This window comes from Vigna unguiculata, chromosome 4 (assembly GCF_037176805.1).
Source record: "Vigna unguiculata cultivar grain cowpea cultivar isolate G323 ecotype 2 chromosome 4, ASM3717680v1, whole genome shotgun sequence".
Lineage (NCBI taxonomy): Eukaryota > Viridiplantae > Streptophyta > Magnoliopsida > Fabales > Fabaceae > Vigna > Vigna unguiculata.
In genome coordinates, this window is record NC_140795.1 from 42,033,478 (window position 1) to 42,056,489 (window position 23,012).

At 30.3% G+C, this 23,012-nt stretch overlaps 1 protein-coding gene and 1 long non-coding RNA gene across 3 annotated transcripts; both read left to right on the top strand.

Moving 5' to 3' along the window:
• The first annotated feature begins 2,184 nt into the window (after nucleotides 1–2,184).
• LOC114181466 (uncharacterized) lies at nucleotides 2,185–8,715 on the top strand. 2 transcript variants are annotated; one of them, XR_014994277.1, is made up of 3 exons: nucleotides 2,185–2,370; nucleotides 4,104–4,163; nucleotides 5,207–8,715. It is a non-coding gene; the product is annotated as an uncharacterized LOC114181466 (long non-coding RNA). The 2 variants fall into 2 exon arrangements; XR_003603820.2 differs by lacking the exon at nucleotides 4,104–4,163 and having other exon boundaries at nucleotides 5,207–5,260; nucleotides 6,193–8,715.
• A 2,602-nt stretch (nucleotides 8,716–11,317) lies between these two features.
• Nucleotides 11,318–12,785, top strand: LOC114181446 (putative membrane-associated kinase regulator 6). Its single transcript, XM_028067908.2, has 2 exons — nucleotides 11,318–12,089; nucleotides 12,313–12,785. The coding sequence occupies exons 1-2, from the start codon at nucleotides 11,432–11,434 to the stop codon at nucleotides 12,324–12,326; spliced, it is 672 nt and encodes a 223-aa protein (XP_027923709.2). The 5' UTR covers nucleotides 11,318–11,431; the 3' UTR covers nucleotides 12,327–12,785.
• Nucleotides 12,786–23,012: the final 10,227 nt, after the last annotated feature.

Here is a 23,012-nt window from a genome sequence, read left to right on the forward strand (position 1 = left end):
ATAAAAGATGTGAAACCTAAGATTTTGGTGGATATTGGCTTTTTTGTAGGAACGACCAACAATGAGATGATCTTTCATCATCGTTGGTTGATTCTTGCCGTTTTGGAGAAAGTCTCACATGGCTCAAAGAAACTGGGTGACAGTTTTTATATGCTTAAGGAAAACTTCATCAGACATTTATTTAAAGAATGAGCTTCTTCATCTTCTTCATCAAACATCACTTATGAATGTAATACAAAATTGTTATTGTTTGCGTTTGTATCTCATTATTACTTTCACTCCCTTCTATGACACTGTGTTTGTGAAAGGCATAGGATAGTGAGCGACCTTGTTTTCATGGAATTTTTCATTTTTAATTTCAAATTGTAAATATTAAAGAGAATTTGTGTTGAATATTATGCATGTTGAATTTTACGAGAATTAAATCCTTACATGGTACTAAATCGATTATTAACATGATGAATCTTTATCAATTGAACTTTGTTTTTGTTGAAAATTTAAGTGTAAATTTAAGTCTCACATTAAATAAAAATAAAAATACTGAGTGTTATATATGAATAAAAAACTCATAAATTAATTATTTTAAGATTTTTTGTTGAGACCAGTATAAATTCTTATGTAAATAATTGGACAAAAGTCTCGTTGGAGCTTTGTCTCCTCAATAAACTCCCTTGTGGAAAGATACACCAGTAACATTCATTGTATTGGAGTTATTAAAGCAAACATATTTATCTTTAAATGAAAAAGAAATAAACTTTTTATTCAAAGGTCAATTCAATATTTGTTAATAGTTAAAGATGTCCTCTCATCTCCCTTAAATAGTTAACTTTTATAAAAAAAAAAATAGCAATAAAGAAACTTATAATATTATCAAATATTTAATATAAAAATATGTATTCTAGTTTGTTTAATATAAAATATTTAAAAAGAAATTATAATGGTACACATTTCAAATTAGAGTACTAACTAAAAAAGGTCATGAGAACCAAAACTTTTAAAAATTTTGCAAACACTAAGGAAACAACGTTGATAAAATTAAGAAATATTTTTCAAAAATTATAAAAAGAAGTCAAATATTCAAATTAATTTTTTTTTTTAAATGTTTCTTTACTTTCATTCTTTAAATTTTAATGAAATCTCTTTTCTCATTCACTAATAAAAATTATAATACACCACTTTATAAAGAACAAAGATTAAATTAATAATAATTAAAATTTAGCATAAATCTTTTACAATTTGAAATATATGTTCGATGGTTGGGTTAAATATGTTTTTGATCGTTCAACTTTTAGTGAAAATCAGAATTAGTCCCTCTTGGAAACCTTGAACCAATTTAGTCCCTCATCTTTAGAAATGTGTGAATTTAGTCCTTTAAACCAAAATTTTGTTAAGTTTATGTAATGTTTCAAACGCGTTTGTCAACTAACAACTAACATCAAAGCGAAAATATGTCAAACAATGTAAACAAACTAAAATACTATAATGAGTTGTGTTTGAAACGTCAACTAAACTTAATAAAATGTACTTAAAAAGACTAAATCTACACATTTACAAAGTTGAGAGACTAAATTGGTTCAATGTTATTAATTTTCACTAATAGTTAAAGCATAAAAAACATATTTAACCCTGATAAATAAAATTAATGACAATCACATTCAATTATTATATTATAGTTAATGATTTTTTTTACACAATTACAATGAAAAAAATAGTATATGATAATGAGTTAAAAAATAAAAAATAATTATATAAAATATATCAAAATAATATTCTATATGATAAAAATACAAAATAAATAAAAATATTAAAAAAATTAATGTGTCTTAGAAACAATAAAATATTTTGAAATAGTTTCATATATATATATATATATATATATATATATATATATATATATATATATAAAGACTATGTATAAAATGAAAAGTTATTAATTTTCTAATCGAAAAAACACAAGATAATTTCTTATTTAAAATATCATGTTATAAAACAATTGTTGTGCTCTATCAATATCTACTTTTCATATTGTTTTGAATTATTTTTTTTTGATAATATCTTTGTGTAGGTCATAAATAAAAGCTTATACGTGACATTAACCATACAATTTACCAAATTAAAATTGATAAAATACGAAAAACATTGTGAAACATAAGTGATGAAAACATTTAATTAAGTGTCCGTGAATCTCCTTCCAATATAATTTTATTATATCCAACGGCTGAATTTGTTGATTCCACAATCACTTTATCGTCGGTGTTTTTGTCCAATTGGAAGAACTCTGAGAAGCCGCAGACATGAAGCATCATTGGGGACACACCTCATCTCGTACCTGAGCAAACCCACAATGTCTTTCTCATTTGCAAGGTTAAGGTTTGTATCTCTACCTCTGTTTACTTGCCAAAGTTTTTTTCTTTTTTGTTAATCCTTAGTCCCAGCCCTTGTTCATTCACATTGCTGATGATGGTGTTGCTTTATTTAACCGCTCCCTCCATATGCATATTGCCCCACTCATTATCGAATTTAAATAGATTTTAGGATCCCATGTGAAGTTGAAGAAGCACTACCCCCACTGCTATTTCTCTTTCTAAACAATTGGAGCTCACAGGAATCATGCCAACCCTTGTTACTTTGAACATCTTCACCACTGTATTTTCCATCTAAGAGGAATGAGTCCTGCCTTTTCTGTGTATGGCAAGATTCTCAAGATGGGTTATCAGCCAAATACCATATTCTTGATTACAATTATGTGGGGTCTCACTAATGGAGAGGTTAAAAAAGCGCAGCACTTTCATATGACAGGGTGATAGCTCGAGGATTTCAGATGAGCAACGCTAGTTATGTGATCTTGATGTGAATGGGGTGTGTAAAATGGGAGAAAAGCGAGCTGTCGTGCAGTTTGTGCGAAAGTTTGAAGGGGGGGCATTGGTTAAATTTGATGTGCTAATGTGCAACAAAACCTTGATAGGCTTTGCAAGTATAAAATTGAGACATATGCAAGTAAATTTAATTCTGAAATGGTTTTCAATGGAATATTTTTTGTGATGTCGTCACTTACGATGCACTAGTTGATAGCTTTTGCATTGTGGGTTAGAGGAAGCAATTGGTTTATTAATTAAATGGTAGAGGAAAACATCAAGCCTGATAATCATACCTTCAATACATTGGTTGATTGCATTATGTATGAAAGCAAGGGTGAAAGAAGCTAAAAGTGTGTTGGGTACCATGATGAAAAAGGTGTGGAACCAGACATTGTTACTTACAGTTTTTTAGTGGATGGTTATTGGTTTGTTAATGATGTGAACTGTGAAAAGTTTGTATCAACACTATGGCTCAAATATGATAGCTGCGGACATTAGGAGGGGATATAAGGATGACTTAGTGGTGAAGGTGGAAGGGGGGGTGGGAGAAGGTTGTGGGTTCAACTCCTCTATTGACAATTTGGAGATATAAAATTGGTTTAGTGAGTTTGGAAGGGAGATGTTGTGAGTTCAACATTTCCCACTAACAAATACTAACAACTAATACTAGCAACCAACATTTTCGATAAAAAAAGAAAAAAAGTGTCTTCATGCATAATATTATGATTCATGAGCTTTATATATAGGGGGATTGTTTGGCGAAGCATTGATCTTTAAATCTAGAAATGAAAGACAAAGACCATGGTTCTAATGCTGCAACTTTTGATATTATTATCCATGCGCTCCTTGAAAAAAATGAGAATGGCATTCATGTTACACACAAAGTTATTTAGTTTTTGATGACAACACAACCTGCTAATATTTATTTCATTTGTTTTTTAAACATCATAGAGAAAATGGACTGTGTAAATATTTGATGGCTTACTATCACACTGGTTTCCATTAAAAGGCATATATATTTTAAGATTTTTTTTTATATTGGTGACTACATAAATATTCTTTTTTTCCTGAGTGTACTTTAGGTTTGATTCATTACTTTGAGGGATTGTTGGAGTCACTGGTAACTGTCTGTGTTTCGAATAACAAATGGCTATGAAACTGACATGATTATTTGAAATGCTTTATTTCTTATGGTCGACTCAAATTTTCTGTTTATTTCGTGATCTTTCTTCTTCTTTTTTATAGAAGATTTAAAATACCAGAACATTTTGCTACCATAATCCAAGATGTCTTGATGTGAAGCTGGTATGTTTTCCTTGATTTTTTTTCTGCTTAACTAATTGGAGCCATTTCAAAATCTCTGTTTTTTATGATGTTGGTGATTATTCAAGGAACTTTAGTTTCAGTCTCTTGTGTTATGCTTGGTGATGAATTGCTGCTCACTGTACTGGGACTATTTTAAAAATTTCTTTATGATTCTTTATCATGATGTCAGGAATCTGTTTTAAATTAATGATCATCTGATTTTAGTATTTAACTATATAAAAAGAATATAATCACCAGATGAAAAAATTAAAGTTAAATATAAAGAAATGGTTTTTGATTTGATTCGTTGAAGATTTAGATGATATTTCAATGTTAAGTTATTTTGCAGTTGTTTTCATATGATTTTTTTTCAAACATAAGCTTGCTTTTTGTTCTCATTCCATTCCATGATTCTGTCATGTGAAAAAGTGATTTAGCAGGAAACGTTATTTTCCCTGTTGTTTTGTCCTAAATTTTGGATTCTAATCCTTTTCTCAAATAGCAATCCAAGGCACAATGATCCTTAATTTCTGTCTATTATTGGCTCACAGTTTTTAAGTCTTTAAATCAATCATTTTTTTCAGTTGGTGGCGAATGCTGTTATATGGCCTTAGAGGGCTTACAAGACTTAGAAGATAGTCCTCATCTTCTAAGCTAGTTTTTTTAGGTTTAAGCTAGATTTTAAACTCAAATTCTAAGATACATGATGTTTAAGAATTAGTGACTATAATGAAATTTGAATTTCAGTGAAAGCATCAATCTCACACCTTAGGTTCTGCGCCTCATCAGTAAACATGATAAGCTATTAGCATTTGGTAGGTAGCTTAGCTTTTTCCTTGCTTAATGAGTAGTTGGTAAAAATCAGTACGACCATGTTGTGGACTTTCAGCGATGTGGATAGGTTTTGTTTTCGGGAATAAAAATAGCTCCAATACAAGTGTATCATAAATTGAATCATTTGGTATTTGTCTTTGAATTATGTTATGTTGAATATATAGGAGCCTCATGGGTAGTGACATGATATTTACTTATTTATGGTCCAGATTACTGATACATTTCTGCGTGTAGAACTTTGGATAACAGAGATAATTGTTAAGGTAATGTATGTCCCTTTTAGCATTTAGAATCAGACACAGTTATGCATGGATAGATGCTTAGATTTTGGAGTACTCTGTTTCATGCATTTAATGAACTTTGGTTAGTTGTGACATTTCACTGTAGAACTGGTTTTAAATTTTCAGAAATCATGCACATTGTTCATGATACGATGAGTTAGACTAGTACATTGAGAACCCAAATTGTCATCTGAAAATAGTTTTCTCATCACACACAAAGATCGAGAGAGGAAACTATCTCTAGAGCTTAATCTGCTATATTGTAGGCAACACTGTACCTCAAGGAACACAATCTCCCTCTTGACATAAAGTATAATAGGACCAAAGAATAGAAGATTAAAAATCGCAGAAACTTAGTAATATAGGCTAAAGTTAACATGATGTATGACAATGCATATTAATAAGAATCCTGCATGATCTCCTATTTATTATGAAATGTGATTTATAAATATATATATCTTTGTTCATTCTAAACTCTTGGAACTCATTATTTACTCATCAATTTTATGTAAGCTGTCATTGTTTGATAGTACCATACAATCATGCCTCAGTGCTGTCACTTGAAGGATCTATATTCTTGATCTTTAGTAGTTTGGAGGCTCATTTGCCTAACCGTCCACATTCTCCCTAGTGTCCCCATCCCTTGCGTCATTCTGCAATAGCCTTGAGAAGCGCTATCTTTTTAGTTCTATTAATTTCTTTCTTCTAGCATCACTGTAGCAGGGCTTGAGTAATTAAAGATAATATATAATTGCAGACTCTAGAACCTTAGAAAATACCTCTCTACTATATAGATTGATATCTTTTAAATGTTAGTTCGTGCAAGTTGAAAACAGACCGAGCTAAATGGGGTGTACACATTCTGTAACAGAGTATTTTCTTCCTATTCTTATTTTTCCTGAATTGATTAACAGGTATCTGCAACTTATCTGTTGCTGATGAAGAAAATAATGCTTAAGGATAACAGTATTGAATCTCCCACCCTCTCAATCTCAGTAGAAATACCAGATGTGTAAGAAATTCAAAATTCAAAACCTAATTGAATTCTCCAAAGTGATGCAAGATAAAAATCCTATAGTGAAGGTAATAAAATATCATGTTATAGTATACAAGATAGTTTATATGTAAGTTTCCCTGGTTATTCCCAGCTTTGAAATTCAATTTGGATATTATCAGGTACTTTTTCACGCTTCTAAGATTGGGAAAAATTTATTTCATCTAAATGTTGTATTTCCCAAGTGCTAATAAAAGGTCCACTTTTTAGTGCTCCAAACAACAAAATGTTGAATTTTGTCTTTGGGTATTAACTAAAAAGGGTCTCTAAGTTTATCTTTAACAATTAGGATCGAGTTTTGGACAGGTTGCTGAGTGTAGAAAAAATTAGAGACATGTTGAAGTTGATGAAAGTCAGGTATCAATGGAGTAGCAGTATAGTACAAAAATGATCGTGAACGGAGTTACAGATAGTGCTAATGATAGGATACAGATAAAGTTGTTGATTTAGCCTATTAAGAAACTAGAGCATGGTTTTACATTTTTGTAATTTGAATTATTGTCATTTCATCCTGTTGTTTGATCTTTGTATAGCAATATGGATTGCCTCATATCTACAATTACAAATTAAGTTTATATCTGTAGGTTCTGCTCCTCTGGGTTACCTCATTTTTGTTGGTTAGATGTTAATAAGAACCTATTGCCAATGTTGTTGCATACATGTTAAATGCTTTTGTTTTTGTTTCCCTAGATCTCATGCAATGATACTTGAATACTTTCTTTTCATGCTGGCATCATCTCTGCTTTTCAGACTGCTTTGACCATAATTAGTAAAAGCTTACATATTTACCAAGAAAGTTAAAGAATTTCCATTCCCCACTACTTGACCAAACAATAAAAGGAAGGCAAAAAGATTTGGTTGCATAACTTTTGTCAGTATAACTATTTCTGGCATCAGGGTAATATTTCCAAAAATGTTAGCAGGAATGGTACAACACCAAAACAGCATTCATAATTTGTACTACGTAGAGAATGTCACATGAAATTTCCTAGCAACTCTCACTGAAGCTGGTTTGGTTGGAAATTTAAACTCCTGTGGTTCACATAATTCTGAAAAAGAAAAGAAAAAAGAAGTGGCATACTCTAAACGGTTAAGGATATTTCTGAAACTAAAAGTTGTGGCTTCATTTATGCAGTACAAAACCATATAATATAGGGAATGTCATTGCTCTGGCCCCATAGAGGAAAGACTTGTTGACAAATAGTTCAATGTCTGCTAGCTGGCTTGATTCTCTTCTCCATTTGAAGTTTATCCCTAACTATATTCTTGCAGTAAAATTTTCTGTCGTACTTAGGTTCCTTTGTACTTGCATGAATGGTGTAACGTCTTTTCAGAATTAGACTGCATTAATGAGTGATGGATTTAGCAGCCAATACTCATTGTCCTAAATGGGGACAGGGGAAGGGGACCAATTGGTTTCAAGTCACTCTGTAATCCTTCCTTAGTGGCTTTTGTCCCAAAAACCTTTGTTGATGTCTACCTCTTTATCCGACATCCCTTGGGACCCTTGTCTCCTCCTATATTCAATTCTTCAATAAATTACTTTTTTTTTTTTCTAATTGGAGTGTCACCTACTTTAAAGCTTAGTGCTAATTTCTTGATAAACTGTTTTGTTTTAAAGATTAATACTAATACCTCTTAACAAGTTCTTTATATACACACTCAATCAAATTCCTAACTATCTGTTATGCATTTTCTTTCTGTAAATTACACATTTTTCTGAATTGGGATGTCACTTACTTTAAGTTTAACATGTTAATCTATCTGAAAACTAACATGTTTGAAAGATTGATATCTTTTAACAAATATTACTTATACATACAACTCTCATAATTCAAGTATCATCTGTTTTAGAATTGCAGACTAATCTTTTGAAGTATTAGTATCTGTTTGGAATATTGATTTTTCTTCTGCTAGATATGCAGAATCTAGTATGGAATATCTGACTACATGTTTAAGAAACATAATTACCTAAAATATTTGACATTACATTAATATTTTTACTTAATTGCTTGTGGTGTGTTATTAGTTAATTTCTTGATGAAAAGGACAGAGTTTTGATGATGAATGTTTTATGCTAGAGAAGATTTATATGCAACACCACACATGGGTTATAGTGGATGATAAAGCCTGAAATTTCCTTGCCATGAAAATCATGATATTTATTTAGTTAATATTTGAGAGTTGTGCTGAAGTGATTGAAGGACAAGAATACAGCTACGTGTGTCTGAAGGAGTCTAGTGGTAATGGTATCATGTAATTTATCCATTTGTGCGCGTGCCTTCAGGATGAGATCTGCACACACCCATTGTCCTTTTTTACATTTGTTTTTTTGCTGTAAATTGTAAGTACTATACAATTTTGCAAGTTGGTTTCTAATTCATATTTCTGTGCTTTTAGTTAGAAAAAGTATATTTTTTATCAAAAATTTAAATATAAGTTTAAGTTTTATATTGAATAAAGATGAGAAATCTGAGTTGTAATTGTTATCGATCTCTTATATGAATTGAGTTGAGGTCTCATTGTTGATGAGTTTTTATTGAATCTTTTTGAAAGTCTCATCAATTTTTAATATATATATATATATATATATATATATATAATTATTTTTCATGTGTTGAAAATAAATTTTATATTTATCAAATATCGAGAACAAGAGTATTTATGAATTTTTACTAAAATAAAATAGTCCCAAGTGTACAGTGTGCCAAGTAGTTTTCAAGTGTTAGGCTGAATTAATATCACATTCTGTGACTAATGAATGCCCACCTCTTTTGTTTTCAGAGGATCGAATATATGGCACTTTATTATCCATGTGTGACATTAAATTCAACTTTAGGGACCAAATTAATTTTCATTCGATCAATAAAATACTTTTTTTCCCTCTAATATTGCAGTTTTAATTGAAGGAATATGTATATTTTCTTTTTTAAGAAAACATAACTATCTTTTATCAATAAATGCTTACCTTTTTTTTCTTTAATATCAATCTTTTAAAAATTTTCTTAGACTCTCTTCCAAATAGGAATGTCAAAAAAATTTGTAACTGTGGATATTTGCAGATAAAATCACAACAGGTAGGAATTGTAAATGGATATTCACGGGTACGGGTATCATAGTATCCGTATTTGTGGATACCTACTCTAATTTAAAATATGTTGTTAAATATTTATTTTTATTTTTTTTTGTAAATACCTGTGTGTACTTGTGAATATCCGTAGATATTAAAAAATTATGTAGATACCTGCATAACGAATATCTAATGGATATGGGTACGGATACGAAACAGATATTTATCTAACGGGTAGGGTACGGGGACTCATACCCTATCCGTCTCGTTGACATCCCTACTTCTGGGCATTATACTATTATATTTTCACTCTTTGCTAACGTATAAACTTTACACTAAGTTGTAGAAAAAATGTCAAACATATTATTCAAAATATTAACATAGAAAGGTGCAACTTCAAAGGAAAAAGTCCCATTTCACAATATATTGTTAACTTATTGAAATTGTAAATGAAAACGTCACTTTTACTTTTTTTATTTATTTATACATGGAATTTGAGTTTATAAAACACAACTTGTTAAAAAAAAAAAAATCCGTACTTATAAACTCCTACTTTAGCAAAATAAAAATTAGGAAATTATGTTTACAAACATGAATTAAGATAAAATAGTACAGAAAATTCATGATTAAAAACACGATTCTCTTAATTTTTTTTTTTGCATTTAAATTTTTTTTAAAAAATTATAAATTCCCATTTCAAAACATAATATTTAAAGCACAACTTAATTTTTTTTAAATGTACTTTCTTTTTCAGTTATACATTTTAAATTTTTTAAAATGTCCAATTTTGTTAAAACCCCTAAAAAGAATTCGTACTTGAAAACGAAATAAGTACGATATTGAGCGGCGACACAATTTGCAAGACACATTTAACGGCAAATTTAACGTCCACCAAACCACGTTTGGTATTGTGACACAAACGGAGGCTTAATAATGAAAACTTTTCTTTGAACCCTTTGCTTTATAGTTTGGAGACATTTTGCCCCACTACCCATAGATTTGCCTACGGAATATTTTCACGACGGAGCTTACTTATGGCATAAATTCTTCATATTTTAAGTGTCGTGTCTTGATTAAGACTCTAATCTGACCCATAAAAAAAAATGGCACCACTCTCGTACACACACATGGAACACCTCTTTTTTCTTGCTTCTTCCATGGAACAATTATTTTGTCTACAATATCTCATCCATGTAATAATGCTCCAATACAATATATGCATATCAATGTCCTTTAGGTTTCATGCACGTAATCAATATGCCACCATCGGATATATTTTATCACTTCTCTTCAACCTCATGTTGCAGCAGTTGGGATGTGATCATCATCATCATCATCATCATCATCAAAACATGTTCATATCCATCCATCTATAAATGAACACATCACAATGAGACAATGCAAAATCAACAACATGGTCCCTCTTGTTTCATGAATTTGGTTTCTGACATAACTTCCCAAGGATTTCAGCTAACTATTCTTTTCCTTATTCAACTGTGTCTGGTTACAAAGATTCCCTTTGCTCGCTTTTTGATTTTACTCACCAAAAAGCTCTGGGGGCTACACATTCTATTCTAAAGCACAAGTTCTGTTCTTCTTCTTAATGTGCCACTTCTGAATAACATGCATGATTCATGAACCTCTTCATGCTTTTCATTAAATATAATTTGGTATGATAAACCAGACCCAAGTTCTAGAAACAAAAACCCTTTGTAAAATTTTTAAAGCAGCAAATGATTAAAAAGTAAGGGTGAGGTTAACTACTGATGCAACAAGACATCATGGGTCTGGTGGGCCTCACTTTTGTGTTTTTCTTTTCTTTTTTCAATCCCAATTATTAAATTTCATTGTCTCTTGCCAGACAGCCATTTTCTCAATTGTTGGAGAGAGATGATATCTTGAGCTACATATATATATAAATATATCAAAGAAGTTAAAAGATATGCTGCATAAGATTAAGTAAGAGGGTTTTCTTTGCACTGTCCAAATTGTGAATTGTTTGAAGAACACATTCAAAGTAGAAGAAGCCATGGAAACTTCTCATCCTCTTTCTATTGAAAGTTTCTCTTACAGTTGGTTGGTGAATCTGAAGCCATCCATAGAAAGCCTTGAAGGTTCCCTCAGAGCTTCTCTTGATGCTTCTGATGAAGCTTCTTCCTTCATTGAAATGGATCCAAGAATGCCACCTTCAAAAAGATTCTTCAGAAACTCCCAAGATTTCAAATTTGACTTCCCCACTTCACAGTCCCCTCTCACTCTTGTTGATGCTGATGAGCTCTTCTCCAATGGCTACCTCATGCCCCTTTTTGTTGAGTCTTTGAAAATGGAAGCATATGAGGCTTCAGATGCCAATCCAAGTCTACCTTCCTCATCACACGTGCCAAAAATTGTGGTTCCTAATGCTCATTCTAGATGCCCTTCATTGAAAGGATGCAGAACATTGTCAAGGAGAATATTTCAGAAGTACCTCAACTTCTTGAGGCCCTTGTGTAGAAGATTGAGGAGTGGAAAATCAGGTTCAAAACCTGAATCTGTTATTAAAAGAACCGAGTCTGCGAAGAATAGAGGATGCTACTCTGAAACATCCCCACGGATTAGTGTAGCTTATTCTGCTGATGACTGGCGCAAGTCCTGTGATTCCGAAAGCTCAATTTATGAAGCAGTTCTCCATTGCAAAAGATCCATTGGTATGTTCAAGTTCCTTGAGTTTATCATTAACCATGTGTTGTGTTCAAGGTTTTTAAATTATGATATCTCTTTGCAGTATTTGACACTGCAAGAAATTGCAGAGAAATGGGGTTGTGATTTGTCAAAATTTGCAGTTTTAAAGCTTATTTCTTCATTTACTTGATAACATTCTGTTGATTTTGTGTGGATCTAACAAACATTTTTACACTTTGTTCATTGCAGAGAGAATGAATTAAGGATGCTGCAAAAGTGTTGCATTTGGAGATTAAAAATGAAAGAGAAAAGAGAGATTTGATCACAAGGCTAAACCATGATCAGCCACTGCTCTGATACATAATCCTCTGCTTGAAAGATTTTAAAATGTCAATAGGAAATAAAGATGTGGTTGGTCAAGCATTATTCAAGCACTGTGATGAAGTTCTGGGAAAAAGAAAGAAGAAGAAATATAGTACAATTTTGTATGTTCATCTAATTTATTATGAGAATGAACAGTTTTACTAAAGATGATGAGAATCTGGGTCCTGTTTGAGTAAAGTTATTCTTGAACTGATTTTTTGAATCAGAAATGTGTGTTACAGATGAATTATGTATATAAGATTCTGATAACTTGGTATATATCTTATCTCTTATGTTGTTGCCTCCCTGTTCCATAAACATGATCTATGACATGCCTTGAAAGAGGGTTTTTGATTTTATCTTTCTCCCTCTCTGTCTCTCTCTTGTTGTTGTCTTGTGGATGTGGAAGTAAGAAACTTGGAAGATGGAAAAGTTTTGTGATAAGGGATTTAAGAAAGTGAGAAGTTTGAAAATTTCTCTGCAAAACTTGACAGACTTGTCAGTTATGCAAATTTCAAGGCAATGATGAAGAAACGACACTTAAGGAGACAAAATCTGACGACAAATGTGCGGAGCCATTGAATTGTATGTGGACACTTTTAGCACAAATTCATAATAAATCTAATGATGGAGAAATAATGAGTCTTTTTTTTTTTTTCTTTTAAATTTCATTTTGTATGTATCCCCCCAATTATTACCATTTCTGTTATTTTGAGAAGTCTGGTGTTGTTGTTTCTGACAAAATGATGCAACAGAAACTAGGTGGGTTATATTACAGACATGCATAACCAAGATTTGAATAATCAATGTTTATATTTGGTCTAAAGTGGAAGAAGAACTTAAATCTTAGTAGTGTAATTGCAACACAAACTTTGTCAACTCAGAATAGAATTTGCAGTGCAGAGTTGTGAATGTAGAAATTAGGGACTTTATAAACACAATCAGAGTCAAATTTTTATAGAAGAGTAAGTAATATCATTTACAATCTTAACAAAAATAATGAATTGGTAAGTTTTTATATATTTTTAAACTTTTTCATTTTTATTTAATATAAGACTTAAAATTTGAAGTAATATAATTTTTGACAAGAGAATCCCTCTAAACATAGATGTTTTTTAAGTAGAAGAAATTGAATGTAGGGTCAAAAAGATTTATGGCCTCAATATTGAGTTGACTTTACAAACCAATCCTTAAGCTTACTGGGGGAGTGTTAACTTTATTCTTTATTGTGGGCCTAAATTCCCTCATGAGATCTGGGACAATATTTAATTCCTAGTTCAAATAAGATTATCTTGTTTTTTGAAAAAAATAATGTTGAAAACTATAAAGAAAGCGACCACTTATAACTATTAGTTTAAATACATGGATTATTTTTAAATGAATGGTTAATATTGTTCCTTTTTTTTATTTTCTCATTTTTCTTTCTATTTTATCCTTTTCCTTATACTCTCTAACTTACATATCTTTATGTTTTTGCTTGTACACATTAAATAACACTAAAAGTATCACTTACTAAAATAATTGTTGTGAAATAACTTTACTCTTTCACTAAATGCAAGTTATATACTTCTCTATACTCCAATTATGAGCATATCCATGCAATTTATTTGGGATCAAATTAGAAATAATAAAATTAACACTTCATTGAAAATTGAAAAGTGAAAATATTGGTCAGCTTAAAAACTAAAACTACAATAATTTTTCTATTAAGGTAGACGAATTTGTTGCATTTTTCTTTATATTGATTAGTTGATAGAGATTGTCTACAGTTAGAGTGAGCCAATTATAATTAGTGCCAAATCTTATAATTGAAAGGGTTGTTTTTATTGCAAAGTTTGGTTAGGGGAAGCTTCCTCAGTTGTATGTTGCTCCCAATTAGTTGACTACTTGCATGAAATCTACAAATAATGTTTGTTAGAATTTAAATATGAGTTGAGAATCCCATATTAAATTAAAAAAAAAAAGTTGAATAGTATGTATCAAAAATAAAACACATAAATTAAATTTTAAAATTAATTACTCCATTAAAAAATTGATTTTATATATATATATATATATATATATATATATATATATATATATATATATATATATATATAAAAGAAATATATTATATGATCTTATTATTTTATTTTATTCATGTATCGTAAACTTTAACTCTTTCTATTTAATGTAACCATTCAAACATTATTTTGGAAGTAATTTACTTATTTAACCTTCACTATGAGACGATGCATAGTCACAATATTCATGACCTAGAATAACAATATTATTTATGTCCTATAGGCCTGTATGAGTGGATGGAGAGGCAAACATTCATCAATTACTTATTATGTTTACAATATATTCCATGTTGAATTTAGAATTTTTCCTAAAATGTGGGGGAATTACTAACGAATTTATAAAATAATTAAAAAAAATATATAGCAAATGAAGAATTGCTCATAAGACTGAAACAAAACTTAACGTTATAAATTCTTCTACACAAAATGGAGGAGGTTTTTTGTTTTTTTAGGTGGTAAGTTATAATCTATTTTTTTTTTATATATAAAATATAGAGTTTGTTTTACGGATTTTCTTTTATTCTCCAACATATCATACAATAAGAACATTTATTCTTAATTTTTTGAATATAAAATCATTTGAATTTTTAGAAGGTTACTGAAAATTACTCTTATATTTTACTCTCATAAAAACTTCATTATTATATCAATCCAATTTCTATTTCCAAACTTCACTAGAAATTTAAATGAATTTCTACAAATATTAAGTTGTCTTGGCTTGGCTTGGTCTGAGTTCCTAAACTTATATTGCCTTGGCTTGGTAATTAATTAATAAGTTGACATTTTCGTGTATATGTAAATGGAAAATCATAAAAAGGTTTCATGAAAGCAAATTGCAGTTTGCAAGAATTTGTAAAATTGAGTAGATAGAAATGGTTGGATCATACAAAATGAATTGAAGTAGTACATGATGAATGTAAACCCTAATATGGAAATGTTCCTCTTTTGATGTATCAGTGTTTGGGCGCGCACCAGTTGATATTGTTTTTGAATTGTGGTTTTTGAAATTGAAAAAAAGGTAGCTAGAATAGGAAAACATAAAGCATGGAACGAAGGTTGAAGACAAAGCTTTTCTGAGAAAAGGCAACGTTTGATTCCAAATGTATTAAGATGGTTTGGTGCATGAAACTTGCACCAACTAAGTTGTAGTCAGAAAAATAAAAGGCATAAAAAAAGTGAGTTGTTTGAAAGATAAAGCATGTAGTGTTGTTTGGAGCTAAGTTTTGAACATGTTGAGGGCCACCTCTTATGATGTTGTTATGCCTCATTTTGAGTGATTCTTTAATTGTTGGACCATATGGTAGCCCCCACTTCATGCATTTATCTTATCATCATCGTCTCTTACAACACTGAGGTTTGTGAATGACAAAGTATCAGTTTCTTGTGCCTTAATTATTTACAGTTTCTCTGTCAGTTTGAGTAATGCTGTCAATAGAGACATGTCCATCCAACAAACTACACCACCCATTTTCATAATACATCCAATTCAATCTCTTGTGTTTCAGACTTATTATTTACTATCTTAGTTTCCGAATATTAGTTCTTTACAACTAGTTTATACTCAAAAATGAATTCTTCATTTAGTTAGAACGTATTACATTTGAGTATTTCTTAAATCATCTTTGAATAGTTAATGTAAAAAGAGGGAATGATATTATTGAAATTTTAATTTAGAAAACTATATATTTAGTTCTATATTTATGAGAGAAAAAGATATTTCGTAATATTTATATATTATTTATAGATTTAAATATTTGATGAGAAATAGTTAATTTAAAAGAAAATTCTGAACTAATATATCACTACAAAAAATTAATTATAACAATTAATTTAGATACAAAAAATAATTAGTCATTATATTGAGTAAGATAGACATTATTTTATAAACTAAAAATCATTAATATCTAAAATGGTGTCTATTGTTAATAAAAATTTATAATTAATTTGTAAATAAGAGCTTAAATTAGTCTCCAAGAAAAATTACCAAGTTAAAATTTTTGTATCTAGTTAGAGACCGATTTAAATTCTAATTAACGTATCAATTTTATTTTTTTATTAAATAATATAGCCGGTTTTAGATATTAATAATTTTTAATTTATGAAATAATGTCAAATTTAATTAATATAATAACTAATTAATTTTCGATTCTAAATTAGTTTTTATTTAACATTTTATATAAAAGAAAAGAAAATTTGAAGTAATCTTATGTTATATATATAAATTTTACTCATTTCTATATGTTTTTCATATTTATACTTCAATATTTTAAACTTTTGGCATGCAATTACTCGTCAAATGTGTGTGATAAACACTCCAAACGCAATATATCTTATGATAAATATTTTTCTTAGTTTATAAAGAAAGTATCTAAAAAGGGTAAATGTATGGATAATATAAATAGAGTCAATATTTAGCATATAATTAAAGAGATGAGAAGATTAGTTGGAAGATGTTTTGTATGATGAGAGTGATTAGTGGAGGTTGGAAAGCAGTTAGTACAATAGTGTGTGCTTAGAAAGTTAGAAGGTAGCATAGTGCCATAGAGATGAAGCACAAGGCATTGTTGTGTGTTGGGAACACCATATACAAGTATTAGTTACAACCTAATGCATGCTGAGATGTAACCAGCAATTATGGTTGTAAGTTGTAACAATGAGAGTCATTATTAGAAATGACAATGATAATGGAAAATGCTAGGGAACCCTAAAAGACAGGCAACTTCCACAGCCACATCAACATGTCAGTGTCCAACTTAAACCTGTCTGCACAAAAGGTAGATGTGCCTCTTCCAAAGCTAAACTCAAACTGTTAAAAGCATAAAAAAGAATAATCATTGTTGGTGACTGAGATAGAAGTAGTGTAGTATATTTGAATGAATGAATGAATGAAAATCAATAGCATCATGCATGCTATTCCTGTTTAGTGTTCTTGTTCTACAAGCTGATCTCATTGGAAAGGTCTAAGTTGTAGGCACCACTTTTGGTTTAACTTCATTGTTGTGGTGGTGGTGGTGGTGAAAAGACATGATAAAAACACAAAATGGTCCCAAAAGTAATGGGCCCAACATGTGATGGGTCTTGGAGGGTGAGGTGTGAGTGAGTGAGTCATTGGCATATGGAATCTAACCCAAAGTTTTTGCTGGGCCAATGTTAGCCATTGATAGTGGTAAGGGATTTGGCTAAGAGCTACAAGTTCATCACATGCCAACAGGAGTGAGAAGGGGACATGGACAAGATGTGCTAGGAGAAATGCCAATGTCTGATAACTCTACTTTCTCTGTTTCTTTCTACTTCTTTTTGTCTTCCTCGTTGGATTTTATACTTTGCGGTGAGAAAAGCACAACACTGCCATTATCACTTTGCTTCTCTCTTGTTTCTACATCAGCTTAGGTTGTGGGGGACCAGAACTTACACATGATGCATGTTCATCACACTCATCCTTCCCCTATTTATGGCTCTTAGCAAAATTATACAAAATCATAACTACGTCATCTCTTAGTATTTCATTAACACAACAAGTATTTATCTTATCAATCACACTTTTATCTTTAAAAGACGTTTTAAGAAAAAGAAAGATTATTTAAATTATTTTAAACCTCGATTTCTAGACGACGTAGTATCGTTAGACATGATAAAAAAAGAAAAAAAAAAATATCGAAAGCTTATACTGAGGTTAACCAAAGAGTAAACTAAACTGAGACATGAATTATAAGTGTACATGTTTGATCTCTTACAATGCACTCTTCTTCTCCTTTACCTTGCTTTCTCTTTCTTCTATGAATGGCTTATTATGAGGTGGGAAATGAAAGGATAAAATGCATGTTTTTTCCTTTTGCCCTACTTTTGCGGCAGAAGGGGTGACCAAAAGTTCAATAATTAACCAAAAGATATTAATTAATTAGTAGAAAATAACTCTTTTGTTTCACTTTTTATCACAGACCTTTGATCTGTACGTCAAGCACCAAGGTTATAATAATAACCTAGAAACCTTGAATTAGGTAATGGTTTTCACATGACCTTCAATGATGAATGTCCAAAGAAAGTGAGAGACATAGGGCTCAATTTTGAACACAACCATATATAGGGATAAAAGAAATATGAATATAGGTTACTGAGCTAAAATAGCTCTCGCAATGTTTGTAACAGCACCGACATTGTAAGAACATAAACCTAAGTCTAAAAGAATGTAGATAAGGAACCTTTTTCATTGTTTAGGTATAATGATTACTTGGTAAAATTATGTAATAATGAACTCAAACCCAACTTTGAGACATGGAGCCGACACAACTTCAGATTGATGCTGACAGACTACGTTTCTTGTGGCATATGCTACTGAACATAATATCAGATATATATCTTATGATGGTTAATTGCTGCCCCTTCCCTCCAAAGTAAATGTTGTATTTTATGTGTCTTTTTTTTTCTAAGATTCGGTTTTGTCTAATAGCTAAACAACGTTTTTCATTGAAACTAGACAAAAATGGATAAGGAAAACCTAACAAATTGTACACCTATTGTTGTGTATGCAATGTTTTAGTATCACCAATATATAAAGCGATAAATAATTAATGTGGTATATGTGAGTTGTGAGTCTGAAACTCATTAAATAAGAAAAGGAAGATAGGAATGTTGAACTATATATAAAAACGTGATTTGCCTAATCGAAAAGGCTTATAATTATATTATAAATTTATTAAATATTTAGGAGTAATTCGACGGTGGGTGATACAAGACCTAACAAACAAGAAATATTAGATTTCTTAAATAATTTTAATACCATTTTAAAAAATATATGTTAAATTTAATAAATTTACAAAATCAACGATTTATAAAATGAAATTTTATTATGAATATAAAATTTTCAACCGTATTAAAATGATCCGTGATATATATGTCAAGTTGAGTGCAAGAGCACTTTATTAAAATGCATCTGGGCCACTCGAACATCCTCAGATTCATAAGGCTTTTATGTGAAGAATGCCGTGAAAATATATATGAATTCTCGGAGTAATAAATTTATGTGCAATCTCACTTTCACTCTGATATTTGTTATCTTTCTTTTTCTTTTTATCACGTCACATATATTTTAGATCTGTCACTTTCTTTCTTCTTTTTTACTTCCTCTTCCTTATCTCTTTTCTTTTCACCTCTATTCATTCCATTTTAGGTTGAACGAGTATCATTACTTTTAACTAAATGTATGGTCAGCTTCATGGACAGCCACGAGCTTTTTGCATATGAACAGTTTGCATGGTTTTGTATTATCATAATTGGCAAAACTATCGAAAGCAAATGAACTAAACACAAAAGCTTCACCACAACCTCGTCCTTCGAGTTTACCTACATTGTTTGGAATGTTGTGTATGAATTTGAAATCAACTTGAAGGCATATATATATATGTTCAATCTTGTGGTAAAACCAGTGAATAATGGATCATGAGATGATAGCCAAATGTGCAGAGTAACACTGCTGGATGTTAGTAGCAGTTGGATTATGCAGCAAAATTCTGAGTTCTTTTTCTTTGGCTTTTCTTGTTTGTGTGGCCATATAATGCAGTAGTGTGTCACTTAATCAAAAAAATTGCCACCTACTATGTTTTCTTGAACTGTGGTACTTCTTCGACCAATTAATATTATTATCTCTATTTGAAAAAAAAATACTGTTGATGCTATTAAGATTTAGGACACTAAGAGTTTGTTTGATAGCCCAAATAATTGAGACAGGATAAGATAATTTTGCTGGGTAAATTTAAATGGTGGGCAGTTTGAAAAATACAAAAGATAGGAGCATTTCTTAGTAATAATTATGAAACTTATTTAACTTTGTTTAGGTAGTAGTTGGATAGCTAATTTATGTGTATGATTTTTTGTTGATAACATTCAGTAATTGAAATTTTGTAGTATTCGTGGATTATATGGTCACTATATTTGTTGTTATTTATTTTGGATTTTGACCATTTCATGGTTAAATCTATAAGTAACATTTGTTGTTGGTAATTAAATGTTTATAGTAATCCATCATTAAAGTTCAGTATACATTTTTGTTATACATATATATGTAATGGCATCACATTTTTAACAGATATTAGGCTCTTCTGTTTATGTTGGTGGTGGACTCATTTCTTATCCATGGATTAGCAGACTGTTATATTATTTGATGGGTGGGGACGTGAAGGTAATTTTTTTTTTTACAATAGGTTCAGAATGAAATTCTATCTATGTATGATGTTGTGTTGCTTAAGTCCTGTTTGGTTTTTGCATGGTAAGGACCTATCAAGATAACAAGAATAATTATATTGACATGACTTTTTTTTTTTTTCTGGTAGTGGAATCTATATTGGTGTGTGGTGTTGTGCTTATGATTTTATGCAGATCCATACTGGCATCATGTTCTAGTCTCCTTTCTCATTATACTTTTTTCTTGTAATTTGGTGGGTAACATTTATAGGAGAGAAAGATGTATGGTTTAGATTTGTTCTTGTTGTTTTTTTCTTTTTTTTCTTCCTACTTTATTTTTTTTTTTTTTGTATTTTGGTCTTATTGCCCCTATTAATATATTTGTTATTGTCGATAAAAAAAAAGCATTTGGCTCCTATTAATATATTTATTAGGTTAAATTTAATTAAAATTAAAATTTAATTTATATTGTTTATTTTTTATAATTTTATTTAAAAATTTTATACAATATATATATTTTTTAAATATTTGCGGGTACACGAGTATCCATGGATACCGCAAGTTTAAAAAAAAATTTGCAGATACATTTTAAACGGGTATCCGACAAATAAACAGACAAGTAATACGTGATTTTTTTTTTTGCAGGTCAGATAACAGCACTATCCATACTCGACTCATTATCATCCTTAGATGAAATATGTTAAAATTTCTGGTCCGTTTTTAGTGACCGACTAGCGTACTTCAGTCCATATTTTACGAATCAAAGGCAAGATGGGTCAAAATGGACTAAACAGGTTCATTTTATTACTCACGACTTTGAAAGAAAAGACATTTATATGATATAAATTCGTAAAAAGATATAAACTCAAAAAACGTGTTTATAAGCAAAAATTTAGTTCAAAATAAGAGAAAATAAATTTATTTATATGGTAGTTATTTTTGTTATTACGACTTTAAATACGACACAAAAAGTCTGTCTTCTTTGTATCAAACTCATTCTCTCCTACATTCGGGTGAGTGAATTCTTAGAGATTGTTCATATAAAAGGGATTGAAGCTGATACAAATAAAGTAAAAGCCATAATTATAACTTCAACACTTCAAAATAAAAAAAAATAAAAAAACAACTGCAATATTTGTTAAGGGAACGTAAATTATTTGACAAAAATTATTTCGAAGCATGCAGTAAAGTAGTAGATATTCTCCTCTTTGAAGGCAAAGAAGAAGACCAATTTTAAATGAGATAGAGTTCACGGAAAAACTAAAAATCAAAGCTAATCTTGTGAATTCTGTATAACTTGAGTTGTGGCCAATTTTAAAGCAACACATGTAAAATTGGACGGATTTTATGTTAAACTATATCAATGAATATTGTATGTCGATGGTTACTGATAAGGGTCGAACTGATAAGGGTCGAACTGATAAGGGAACTAGAGTAAGAATTGTAATTCATAATTTCACAAAAAATGTTCCTACTTAGTTATTTTGTAAAATTAAACAAAAATGTTTGAATAATGATACTATATCTAGCCTTAGTATTTAGATTGACAACAATATTAAGAAGAAGAAAAAAAGTGCTGATTCAAGACATTCATAACTGATAAAAACCAAGGGAAATATATAGAAAATATAAACATATATAAATTTGAATTCACTTAATTACAAATGTTAATAGAAAAATAGAAAGTGGCAAATTAGCCGCATTTCAATACGCTGCTGCAACAGCATGACAAATGAGTGAAACCAAGTTTTACAGTTTTGGCTCAGTGAGCTTCTGAATAGACCAGTCTCACATGCAACTTGCTTCTCCATTTAATCAACCACGTTTTTTTCATTACAGCAATTTGTACGGTTTCGTATATAATCGTAATTTGTGGAGAAATAGGAAAGAAAATGACGACAAAAAGTTCATAACCCTAGTCCTTCGACTTTGCTATTGCATGGGAGTGCGCATGAACTTGGAATCAATTTGCCACCGCTTTGGTAAACACATTCCTTCTTTTTGATTTGGAAGCCTTTCTTTTTTGCGTGATTTTGGCTAACATGAGTTGGTTGTTGGATAGGATCAAGAAGAAAACGTTGAAACTATAAAGCAGCATAGGATGTTTAGGTCAATAAAAAGTTCAGACACGTGACCGTAAATATCAGGATCTGGTTTCATAACTATCATGGCAAAATTGTTGACATCTTGACGTGAACATTAACCTTTTTCCATTGATATATGGGCCTAACATGACATTGATGCTTCTTTCTTTCTCCTGACATTGATCAAACAATCATGGACCCTTCTCCTCTGATTCCAGTTTTGAGGATGAATCTTCATTTTCATGAAGCTTGACAAGTATGT